General features: G+C 37.3%; 1 protein-coding gene across 1 annotated transcript in view; it reads right to left on the bottom strand.

The window, feature by feature from the left end:
• LOC100861263 (cytochrome b-c1 complex subunit 2, mitochondrial) overlaps positions 1–12,721 on the bottom strand; it is a 25,583-nt gene extending 12,862 nt beyond the window's left edge. Inside the window, exons 1-8 of the mRNA XM_005697593.3 lie at positions 12,567–12,721; positions 9,449–9,532; positions 9,205–9,354; positions 8,074–8,138; positions 6,683–6,739; positions 6,366–6,490; positions 4,735–4,832; positions 3,074–3,131 (exon numbers count right to left, since the gene is read on the bottom strand). Of these exons, the coding sequence (XP_005697650.1) occupies positions 3,074–3,131; positions 4,735–4,832; positions 6,366–6,490; positions 6,683–6,739; positions 8,074–8,138; positions 9,205–9,354; positions 9,449–9,532; positions 12,567–12,599 (670 nt within the window). The 5' untranslated portion in view covers positions 12,600–12,721. The remainder of the gene's footprint in view (positions 1–3,073; positions 3,132–4,734; positions 4,833–6,365; positions 6,491–6,682; positions 6,740–8,073; positions 8,139–9,204; positions 9,355–9,448; positions 9,533–12,566) is intronic.

The raw sequence follows: 12,721 nt of genomic DNA, 5'->3' as shown, positions 1-12,721 counted from the left end.
GGTTATAAAGAATTCTATTATACTGATGTACCATTATTTATTTAATCAATCTCTTCCTGATGGACATGACTGATGCTTGCACAATACTGCAATAAGCACCAAGAGGCATTTTTAAAAGGAACGAAGAGATATTCCACAAAACGGGAAAAATATTTGCAAATCATGTATCTGGTAAGGATTAGTATCCAGAATATATAAAATACTCTTACAACTCAACAATGAAGAACAAACAACCCAATTAAAAAATGGCAAGCACTTGAATGAACATTTCTCCAAAGGAGACACATAAACAGCCAAAAAGCACAAAAAAAGTTGTTCAATGTTATCAATCACTACAATCAAAAACCACAATGGGATACCACCTCATAAGATATATGACAGTACATATTGGTGAGGATGTGGAGAAGCTGGAATCCTTATACACTGTTGGTGGGAAAATAAAATGGTTCAACTGCTTTGGAAAACAGATTCATAGTTCTTCAAAGTGTTAAACAGAGAGATAATCCTATATCCTAATCCTAGCAATTCTACTCCTAGGTATACACCCAAAAGAATGAAAAAGATACTTTGTTAAAACACTTACACGTGAATGTTTATATTCTTAATAGCTAAAACATGCAGGAACAACCCAAATGTCCACATGGTGAATGAACAAAATGTAATGAAATATTTTTCAGCCAGAAAAGGGAACGGAACATTTGTACATGCTGTAGTATGGATGTACCTTAAAAACATTATGCTAAGTGACTAAGTGGAAGAAGTCAGTTGCAGAAGCTATTACTGTATAATTCTCTTTGTATGAAATGTCCAGAATAGTCAGCTCTCTACAGATAAAAAGTAGACTGCCAGTTGTCAGATGCAAGGAGGTGGAATGAGGAGTAACTGCTAATGAGTATGGGGTTTCTTTTGGGGATGATGAAAATGTTCTGAAATTAGATAGTGGCAATAGCTGCACAACTCTGAGTATCTAAAAACCACAAACTACACACTTTAGAAAGGTGAATTTTACACAATGTGAATTATACCTCAATTATTATTTATAAAACAAATGAACAAAATCCAACTACTGCAAACAATATTCTTTTGTAAACTTATCAAAATATTTCTGCAGGGTAAATTCTTAAAATAGACCTCCAAAAAGGTACCAGTTTACACTCCTACCAATAATTTTTGAGTGCCTATTTCTCCATACCTTGGTTAATACTGGGTAGTGTCAATCTTTTAATTTTTGCCAACTTCACAGATTAAAAATTTCTTAGTTATTACATCTTTTACAATAATTGTATACACACATAACACACTTTTTGCATGAATTGTTTGTTCATCCCTTTGTCGATTTTTCCATTAAACTGTACTTAAAAGCTCTTTGTAAAAAGCTCTTTGCTTAGAGAAATTTGCCCTTTGTCATAGGTTTTGCAAATACTGTAATGAATTTAAAAGTTAGTACTTAAAAAAAAAAAGACTAGCCTTTTTCTTTTCAGAGTTGTGGAGGATTTATTTACATGCTGTAAAACTGTGTTGGGGATATTTTAAAAATTTTATTGATGTATAGCTGATTAACAATGTTGTGTTAATTTCTGTTGTACAGGAAAGTGATTCAGTTATACATATACTTTTTCATTATGGTTTATCACAGGAAACTGAATATAGTTCTCTGTGCTATATAGTAGGACCTTGTTGCTTATACATTCTATCTATACTAGTTTGCATCTACTAATCCCAAATTCCCAATCTTCCCTCCCTGACACACCTCAGCAACCACAATTCTGTTCTCTAGGCGTCTGTTTCTGTTTCACAGATATGTTCATTAGTATTGTATTTTAGATTCCATGTATAAGTGGTATCATGTGGTACTTCTTTCTCTTTCTGACTTACTTAATATGATAATGTTTACATTCATCATGTTGCTGCAAGTGGCATTATTTCATTCTGTTTAATGGCTGAATAATATTCTATTGTGTATATGTACCATATCTTCCTCATCCATTCGTCAGTGGACATTCAGGTTGTTTCCATGAAAGACTAGCTATTAAAATCCTATCAGGGCTTCCCTGGTGGCTCAGTGATAAAGAATCTGCATGCGAATGCAGGAGGCACAGGTCTGGGATTGATCCTCGATCTGGGAAGATCTCAAACGTTGTGGGGCACCTAAGCCTGTGCGCCACAACTACTGAAGACTTACAGCCTGTGCTCGGCAAGAAGAGAAGCCACCACAGTGAGGAGCCTGTGCATTACAACTAGAGAGTAGCCCCCGCTCTCTGCAACTAGAGAAAAGGCTATGCAGCAACAAAGACCCAGCACAGCCAAATAAATTTAAAAAATTATGTACATAAAAATCCTATCATATACTGACTTTCTGACATAACACAGGGTAGTTCTCAAATTTTGTTCAATCCAGTAATCACATAATTATAGCTTAAGGGACTACTCTTTTTTAAAGTAACTCATACAGAGACAATGAAACAATATCTTTATTCTTAACTATAAGTGCAGCATCTACTAAGAGTGCACCTTAGTTTCTCTTTTTTCGATTAACCACTTTCTAAAATGAGACAGAACAACATATGGAGAATTGTGTAATCAGAATTTAAGAAAATACCCAAGTGAGTATATTATACATTGAGGCTGGTTACCAATATAGTGATAGAATTACAATGCACTGGAAAGGTGTCCCCTTCACTACCCCAACAATTACAAAAGGAAAAGTCAGCAACCTCAGGAATTTCCTGACTATCTACCACTTTCTCTGGGAGCCAAGAAACATGGAACTGTAAGTTATCTAGATGTTGATATAACTGTAAAAGATGTATATATACACAGTTACATATGATAGTATCTGATTTTACAGTTTCAAGGATAATTCTACCTTCTCATTGAATATAGCTTCCTGTGCTATAACACAGGATCTTGTTGTTTATCTGTTCTATACAGAATAGGTTGCATCTGCTCTTCCCAAACCAAGCCTTTCCCGTGCTTCCCCCTTGGCAACCATAAGTCTGTTTTCTATGTTTGTCAGTTAAAAGAACTACTCTTAAAAAGAAGCAAACTGACATGCAGGGAATTGCCAACTTACCAAGTCCAATCAAAGCCATTCTTGCACTTGTAAAATGATTCTGTACATAGTCATGTAACTGAGAAAGTAAAAACATTTATCTGGTTATACTGGTATAAATATAAAGAACTATAAAAATGTCAAAGTGCAGTTTAGCAGAAAATAAACAGGCTTAAAAGCTGCTGTAATAAACTATAAGGGACTTCCCAGTACTGAGTTAAATTAAGCTTTTAAAAACCATTGCTAGAACTGAATGTGGTGATGGTTATGTAACTCTGTGAATAGAATAAAAACCTGAATTGTGCATTTTAAATAGTGAACTGTATGGTATGTAAATTACATCTCAATGAAGCTGTTAATGAAAAAACAAAACAAAAATAAGAGCACATATTGGCTTGAACTTGAAGAAATGGGACGAAGTTTATGATTTTTATTATAATGTGATTTAAGTAGTACATCAGGTTCATCTTTATACAGGTAGTAATAAAGCACTATTGTTAACATTCTACAGTAGAGTTAACAGTTATATCACTATATTCCTCTTGCCTGTCTGAAGATTTTTTTGCTATTAAGTTACTGTCTATACCAGGGTTTCCAACTTGGATGATTACAGAATTATTTTGGGAGCTTAAAAAAAATTCGTTAATGTCTCCCTACTAATATAGGCTTATACAGTAGATTCAATGTGAGATCTTGGAATCTTTATATAAAAGTAGGGCTAAAACATGCATTCTCAACTATACTACTGTTCCCAAGAGAGTGAAAATTACTTCTTGGGGGAAGGGAAAAAAAAAAAAAAAAAAGAAAATCCTTTATATATAAAGTACAAATATACATACAGTGCATAAATAGATATACAGTATACCTGTGGTGTTAAAAATTCATGGCAGGGGGGTGGCTTACAAGGTTCCCTGACTAATGTTTAGACTTGCTGAAGCTCAGTTTATTTAGAATTTGTGCCCTAAAACGAATGCTGTCTCCATCTATGGAGCCATCTTGGAAAGTCATATTATTTTTTTTTCCTGGTGATGTTTTTCTACTGAATGCTGCTTTTGCTCAAAGTGTTCCAGCACCAATTTCTTTAGAATTTCCTTTAGCCTAGGGATACATTTTAAAAATGCTAGTAACTTTGATAATCATGGTTAATATCTTGGTATTTGTCTATGATACACACACCTTACTTTTTGAAAAATGGGACCCCTTAATATACTCTATTCATAAATTATGAATGAAATTTCTGTAATGAATTCATAAAGTATGAATGAATGAAATTTCTGTTCAGAACGTAATTCTGAAATTTCTGTAATTCCCCACCAGGGAATTGCCCCTTTCATAATAAACACTTTTTTTTTTTTTTAGCTGAAAGATACACAAGAACTGTTCAGACAGAATTTTAGTTAAAAAGCAAGTTGATGAATGGGCAATTTCCTGGTGGTTTAGGACTCTGCTCTTTACTGCAGGGGACATGGGTTTGATCCCTGGTAGGGGAACTAAGCTCCCACAAGCTGGGTAGTATAGCCAAAAAAAAAAAAAAAAGGCAAAGTGATGGGAAAAAAAAGCAAGCAAGAGAATCTCTAAAATTAGAAGACAAGAAAATTAGCTAACAAAACTGAGTGGTAGATGAACATTCAAATTAATGTGAAAATGAGCACATTTAAAAATGTAAGGTGTTTTATCAGTACCTCATCTGGTGTTACTTTTCCAATCCTATAATCAGGACAATATAAGGAATTAGCCAAGGCATTTCTGTAAGCAGCCGCATGCAAATTTTCAATGACGTCTGTAAAATAAGTAAAGAAGCAGTTACAGAAACATTGCTTAAATAAAGACAACACCATGTAGAGAGCCTCGAAAACAATTATACAACTTTGGTCATCGCATTCAAGCATTGAAAATTTATCATCATTTAACCTCTAGCAACTTCTAAAATTCTGCCAGTCAAATGTGCTGAGAAAAATCAGATTCTCTGATAGCAGCCTATAAATGTCAGAATCCACCTGAAGAGGTATGCCTGGGCAGAGAGATACCAGCCAGGAGACTACAATAACTGTTCAGGCACAAAGGATGAGGGCTGGAGCCTCACTGCTACCAGTGGGGAAGAAAGCTACTCAGGACACAGAAGTCATCTTTTCTACAATTTTACTATTCTATTTCTTTTATCAAAGGTCTGGGGTAATAAAGTTATCACCATGAAATATAATATGAGCAAACAGGAGTCAAGCACTCACTATGTTCCAGACACTTGACAGGCCTGCATGTGAATGAAGTCCATGCCATCCTGAGCCCCTGCAGTTGGTCGCCTGTTTATACCTCAGTGGGCTACCTGCACATTTTTGCTCCTACCAGAAGTCCTATGACTTCTGAGAATCAGTGGTGCTTTTTTTATCTTACAGATTGGTTCTGCCAGATATGCTTGTCAAGATTATATAACCAAACACTCTATAAACACAAACATGAATACAGGAAAGGTTTTTTAAAATTAAGTTGATTGCTTTGGAAAAACCCAATAAAAGGGAGCTGGCTAAACAACAGCAGTAATATATAACAGTAAAAGTAGCAGCAGCAGCAATAAATTGCTGCCAGATTTGGTGTAAGTAAAACAATCATTAAAAAACACCAGGGGGTGCTCTGAAACAACCTAGAGGGGTGGGACAGGGAGGGAGGTTTAGGAGGGAGGGGACATATATATACATATGGCTGATTCATGTTGATTTAAGGCAGAAACCACCACAATACTGTAAAGTAATTATCCTTCAATTAAAGATAAAAGACTGTTAAAAAACAAAAAACACCAGGGAACTTTCCAGGTGGCACAGTGCTAAGAATCCATCTGCCAATGCCGGGTACATGGGTTTGATCCCTGGTCTGGGAAGATTCCACATGCCAAGGAGCAATTAAGCCTGCGCGCCACAACTACTGAACCTGCAGGCCTGGAGCCCATGCTCCACAGCAAGAGAAGCCCGCTCCCCCACACTAGATAAAATCTGCACGCAGCATGGAAGATCCAGTGCAACCAATAAATAAATAAACAAAACAAAGCAAAAAAATCAGTGGTGGGAGGATGGGCATAAAACACAGGTGAAAGGCCTAGGATTCTGTAATAAATTTACATATTAACATGATGAAAAATAATCAACAATACAAATGTTTAGAAATGAACAATGTTTTAAAAAGTGGACAAATTTTTGGAAAGTGTATTTTCAAACCCAAGGAGAAAAAGAATTTCAACAGCAGTTTTATTTCTCTAAAAATTGATTTTCTCGAAATCCCAGTATCTTAGAAACGACCGAATATAATCTAAAAGTGCACTTACGAGCCTGTGGATTCTGAAAAGCCACAGCTTTGTCAATCCTTAGCTGAGACTGAAGGGCAGCTACCTCCCAGCGTCGAAATTCTGGTGCTGTGGTGACATTGAGCAGGAACTCCATTAGAATATCACTACAGAAGACATGAAGCTCAGAGTTACCAGTCAAAAATTTAAAACGAACATCCATTCTACATAACTGTAATGCTTTTTATTCAACTTTAGGCAGTTTGTGAATAATAATCCAAAACCAACATCAGAGGTCATGCCACATTGGAAAAAAAAAAAAGAGTAGAACTGAGCAACTAAGTATCACAGGTACTCACACATCGTCCCGCAGGCATTCCACAGTATAGGCCATGTTTTCCCTTGTTGACGTCACGCTGAGTCAAAAATAAATTACAGTGAATTATCTAAATCAGAAGAATAAGCTTTCTCATATCTTCATGAAATCAATCTTTTGGAAAAAATATTTTGAAGGATAAAAAGTATAAGTAATAGTGAACAAAAATATGCACACTCAACTAAAGATTTTAAGTATTTAAAAAAATCTTAAATAAGAAAAGAGTTAAGTATTTCAACTTGACAAAAAGGAAGAAAGTCCTGACATATTACACTTGGATAAACCTTGAAAACATTTTGCTCAGTGAAGTCAGTCAGTCATGAAAAGGTAACAAATACTGTCTAATTCCACTGATATGAGGTACCTAGTCAAAATCATGGAAACAACACAGAACGGTGCTTGCCTGGGGCTGAGGGAAGGGAAGGTAGTGTTTAATAGCTACAGAGTTTGGGATGGGGAAGATGAAAACATTCTGGAGATGGGTGGTGGTGATGGTTGCTCAATGACACTTATTATAGAACTACACATGTTAAAGGTGGTAAATTTTATCTTATATATATTTTACCACAACTTAAAAAAGAAAAGGCAATTTTAAAGTTGAAGATCTCTTTGTATCCTTCCCAGGCTCTCACACTTTCTCCCACTTGAGACAAACATAAGCATTATATATTATTTTGTTAAAAACCTTCTCATACCTCCAAAAAATCTTAAAACTTGTTTTCCACATAACATTTTGTTAAGTCTGCCATGTTGATACAGACTGAATTCATTTCTTAACTGCTGTTCATTCCTAACTGTAGTAGCCCCAGCATATTATTGTATCATACTTTACTTATCCACCTCTTTAAAGACAGGCATTTAGATTGTTTCCAGTCACAACATAAAGAATTCCTTTGTGCATGTGGATTAAAAACTGTTAGGTTGTAGACTATGCTCATTTTTAATATTAACTGATATTTCTTGATTCTTTCCTAAGTAGCTGTATCAACTCATACTCCCACCAGCAGTATAAAATGGTATTGAACTGTTGATTATAAGTAAAGATCATTGTTTCTGGCCTCCTCTTCTGGGAACAGCCTATTCCTATCTTTGTTCCTATCCATTTACCCTTTGGTTGTTTTCCTAATTTGCAGTTCTTTATTTTTCCAAATAATCCTCTCCATGTTACATATGTTACAAATACCTACTTTAAGGTACTTAGATTTTTACTTTCAGGCATAAAGATGTTTTACATTTATGCAGTCAAATTCATCAGTCTTTTCCTTCTTGTGCCTTAAGAAACTGTTAACCACCTTGATAACACAAGAAAAGTTCCTTTACAACTGATCATCTTCTGGTGTTTTCATTATTTCTGATTATTTATTTTTAACAAACCTTAATTTACCACCAACTGCTTCAATTCCACGGGTTATCTTGAAAGATGAAGCTCCTTTTGTAGTCTTGGAAAAGAAAAAAACAACCATTTTTGGTAGTTTTTAATGCCAAGTTTGCCAAATATCACTTTATGTCAAAATCTAATGTCTGTCATTAAATTCAAAAGGAACACTAACTAAAAATACTGCCTCCTTTTAAGAAATACCCAACAAAGTTGACCCAAAAGCACAAGTATAGATTTTTATATAAAGCACATTTAGATAAAAATTCAGTTATCAAATACATGCTTGTTGGATTCATCAATCTATTGTGAAAGCGATTTGCATATGGGAAAAAGTAATTTTCTTTCAATTTCTGGCACTTCTTTTTAAAAATTAAAAATGTCCTTTTTTGGTACATGATTCTCTTATTGTTTAAAAAATTAATTAATTTATTTTAATTGGAAGCTAATTACTTTACAATATTGTGGTGGTTTTTGCCATATATCGACATGAATCAGCCATGGATGTACATGTGTCTCGCCACCCTAAAAATGTTGTCTTTTTACTGATTCATTATGCTCTAGCATGAACATCTGGATGGGCGCTAATTTACTGCTTCTCTATGATAAGTATCCTGTGATTTTTCATGCTATATTAGAGGTCTGTACTAAAATTCATGTCTACCCAAGAACCTACAAAAGTGACCCTGTTTGGAAATAGCCTTTGCAGATGTAAATATTTAAAATGAGGTCATGCTGGCTAAGAGTGCCCTTCAGTAAGAGGGATATTTGGACACAGAAACACAGACAGACAGGGCCACATGAAATCAGGGGCAATATTGGAATGATGCAGCTGCAAGCCAAGGAATGAAAAGGACTGCTGGCAACCACCAGAAGCTGTGGGTGACACAAAGGCAAGATTCTTCCTAGAGCCTTCAGAGGGAGTATGGCTCTACTGACACCATGACTTTGACTTCTAGCCTCTAGAACTGCGACAGGATAAACTCCTGTTGTTTAAGCCAGACTGTTTGAAGTAATTTGTTATGGCAGCTCCAGGAAACTAACATAGGGGTGCTGCTTTTAGTTTTTCTTCTCTGTAGCACCAAGATATCACAGATTTCTAAACACACGGAAGTAGTAAAGATGCTTACCAAACTGGATGCAAGACGAAGCAAATGAGAAGTTCCTAAATTGTTGAAGTTCTCGTATCTGCTGCCTGCTTTAATGAACAAACCAATTCTTGATGCAGGAGCATAGTTTTCAAGGGAAGCAATCACTAAACCATTTGGTAACCTGGTAAACTGTATATAAAATAAATCAGGGATGTGATGAATGTCTTTATATTACCAAGAACAGTAAGGCGTCTGTGTCCAGTGAGTAACTCAGGGGACTAACCTCGAGGTCCTGAGGATGTTGAGGCACTCCTGCAGGGGCTGCTGTGGCTTTAGCTTTAGGAGCAACTTTGAGGGAATAAAATCTCTAAATACAAAAAAAGACAGGTTACCACATTTCTCAAAAGGAGAGTGCATTGTATCTGAGTTGGCCCAAGCAATAGAGGGTGTTCAGTGGTAAAAAAACTCCATGGGAGGATTCAGCTGATTAACATATTAACTAACCCACCAGTTTACCCATGCCACTCTTAAATCTCTATTTGTGATCTGTAGAGCTAGAAGAAATGCTGAGTTGAACATGTTCATTTCTTATATAAAGATTCACTGCATTTTATTTTACCCTTTAACAACCTTATTAGAGCTCCCAGTGGTCCTTTCTAGGCTCTAATGCTTTGGAACTTTTTCAAAAAGTGTGGAATAGCCACATTCATACCCTTTTATAGATTTCAGCATTACTGCTTCTCTTATCTGCCTAAAGAGTCTCATCTTTTTAGTCTACTTTCCAATGACTTCATTTCCTTAAATTATTTTAGTAACCTTTAAAAAGCATATCAAAGAAAACTTCATCCAAGCCCCAAATATTTCCCATAGTATCTTCACTCTCTTTTGTGCTACATTAAGACTACACAACTAAAGGTTTTTTTTTTTTTTTTTATCTTCTTTGACTAATATATCCTGAGATTAACAATAGGTACACCCACAGCAGATTCTCAAAATGTAATATGCAGCCATGGGAAGGGATCCTCTTACATGTCAGATAATGAATCAAAAATGTGTAATTTTATTCAGCTTTTTTTTGGCAAATGATATACAATGCCACAGAATTAATTTTGATTATGTCTAAGGATCATAAGATTACTAGTGGAGATGTTGAGAATTAAACCTTAGTACTCCCAGGATTAAATGAACATGCTGCCTGAGTTTCCCAAGGAGCCCCTCAGAGGCTGCATCGTACTTCATGTTGTCCAGGAGGGCTGCTGGTTGTGCATTCAGCGTCAATGCTGTACTGTCAAAAAGTTGGTTCCTAGTTTTCATTTGCTGTTCAGTTCAGTTCAGTCCTCGGTTGTGTCCGACTCTCTGCGACCACGTGACCCCCAGGATTCCCTGTCCATCAACCAACTGCTGAAGTTTACCCAAACTCATGTCCATTGAGTTGGTGATATCATCTAACCATCTCATCCTCTGTCATCCGCCCTTTTCCTCCTCCCTTCAATCTTTCCTAACATCAGGGTCTTTTCAAACGAGTCAGCTCTTTGCATCAGGTGGCCAAAGTATTGGAGTTTCAGCTTCAACATCAATCCTTCCAGTGAACACCCAGGACTGATTTCCTTTAGGATGGACTGGTTAGATCTCCTTGCAGTCCAAGGGACTCTCAAGAGTCTTCTCCAACACCACAGTTCAAAAGCATCAATTCTTCTGCGCTCAGCTTTCTTTATAGTCCAACTCTCACATCCATATGTGACTACTGGAAAAACCATAGCCTTGACTAGACGGACCTTTGTTGACAAAGTGATGTCTCTGCTTTTTAATATGCTGTCTAGGTTGGTCATAACTTTCCTTAGCACTTTCAAATTATAAATTACCATTAGCTTTGCTTTATTATCAACAATTTCATTCGCTGGGTGTGGTACAGTTAACTCTACTAGTGTTTCTAGCTTTTGATTTTTCCAAAAAGTAAAAAATTTAAGATATGTGGGCACATCAGTTGCTAAGGTAGATTTAGGTGCTCTCCTCTCAAATGTGCCTGAGCAGTGACACTTTGTTGATAACGTACTTTCTATAATTTGTTCCAGTCAAACCTGTTGCAAAGATTTATCCTAGTAACTGTCCATACAATTACTATTTTGTTTTAATAACAAAAGATGTATAAATTTATTCTTATGTAGAGTAAATGCTTTAAGTAGAAACAACAATTGCTTTCAAGCTTACTGCAATTTGTTTACATTGGTCCTCTTCAACTCTGTTACTTTTGAGCTCTTTTTTCTACTGAAAGGTGAGGATGGAATGAATGAGGAGGAGGTTTTGAGCTCTTTAGCCAGTCCAACTGGACTTCCCTCTACGGGTTATTAAAATCACCGGTTAGTTTGGGGTGCTAAGAAGGCTAAGAGAATTACAGTCTAAATCATGGTCATTTGTATAATTCATAGTTTATATATTTAAATACTAAGTACCTGGAAACTCCATTCCCTGGTTTTTCAGAAGCTTCTAGTACTACGTTACTTAGCAACCCAGGCTCTCCTGGTATTTTTAGCTGGATAACTCTGTTGTGGGTACCTTTGAGCACTGAAGGATGTTCAGAAGTAGCACTCCCCCGCCCCTCAGGTTGTCACAACCAAAAATGTCTCTAGATATTGCCAAATGTCCCCCGGGGGCAAAATTGGCCTCGAAGAGTTGTTTTAAACTCAGAGGTTGAAACTGTCCCCTCTTGATAACCACCAGTCCACAATGGTATAACACCGATACTGGAGTTTTCCCCAAGTGACACCTATGCGTCACTCCGACATGGAGGAGGAGCCTTAAGAAGCTCTAAAGGGAAGGCCAAGAACCCCTCCTGGATAATATTAAAACAAGATCAAGAAAAGCACACTTTACGCAGCCAGGACACGACAGTAACAATCAAGTTCCAGGTTCACCAAAAAACGCTATACAGGTATTAGCTCATTTTTTTTTCTTATGATTTTACTCATAAGCCCGTTTAACAGTTGGAGCAGCTGATGCTACATGATATGCCAAGAAACAAAGGCAGCAGCTGACAGGGTAGGGATGGGGGGCTAGGTCTACACCGGCCTCCTGCGACCCATATTTTGCGGGCTTCTTCACCTGCACGCAAGTGCAGCAATGACCTTCAAAGGTGTCTCCACCGAATCGCTTCACCTCTGCTCTCAAGCCCTCTCTCTCTCACTCTGCACGTTTTCCTGCATTAGGTCTCCTCTGCTCAGAGCACGAGCGGGCCTTCCAAAGCCTGACCCACCCAGCCTGGAGCCCAGTTGGCCTGCAGGGTTCAGCTGAAGGGCAGAACGAAGCCCAGCGCCCAAGAGCCCCAAACCAGGCAACTCCGGTCCGTATGACCTTGCTGACCATCTGCTTTCCAACCCTTTCCCAAGCCCGCCAGCTGTGCTCACCGAGAGGGCCCCAGCTCTGGTTAACAGCTTCATTGCTCCAGACTGGTCTGAGCCGCGGTCACTGCCGCCTTAGAGGAAAGCAAGATGGTGGCGGACAGCGACAGTGGCCCAGCTTTCCCCGCGACACTCTTTCCCACGTCTCTTACGTGAAGGAC

The sequence above is a fragment of the Capra hircus genome, chromosome 25 (assembly GCF_001704415.2).
Source record: "Capra hircus breed San Clemente chromosome 25, ASM170441v1, whole genome shotgun sequence".
Taxonomy (NCBI): domain Eukaryota; kingdom Metazoa; phylum Chordata; class Mammalia; order Artiodactyla; family Bovidae; genus Capra; species Capra hircus.
The sequence above is the reverse complement of the archived record's forward strand: the minus strand, read 5'-3'. Positions and strand labels throughout refer to the sequence as shown.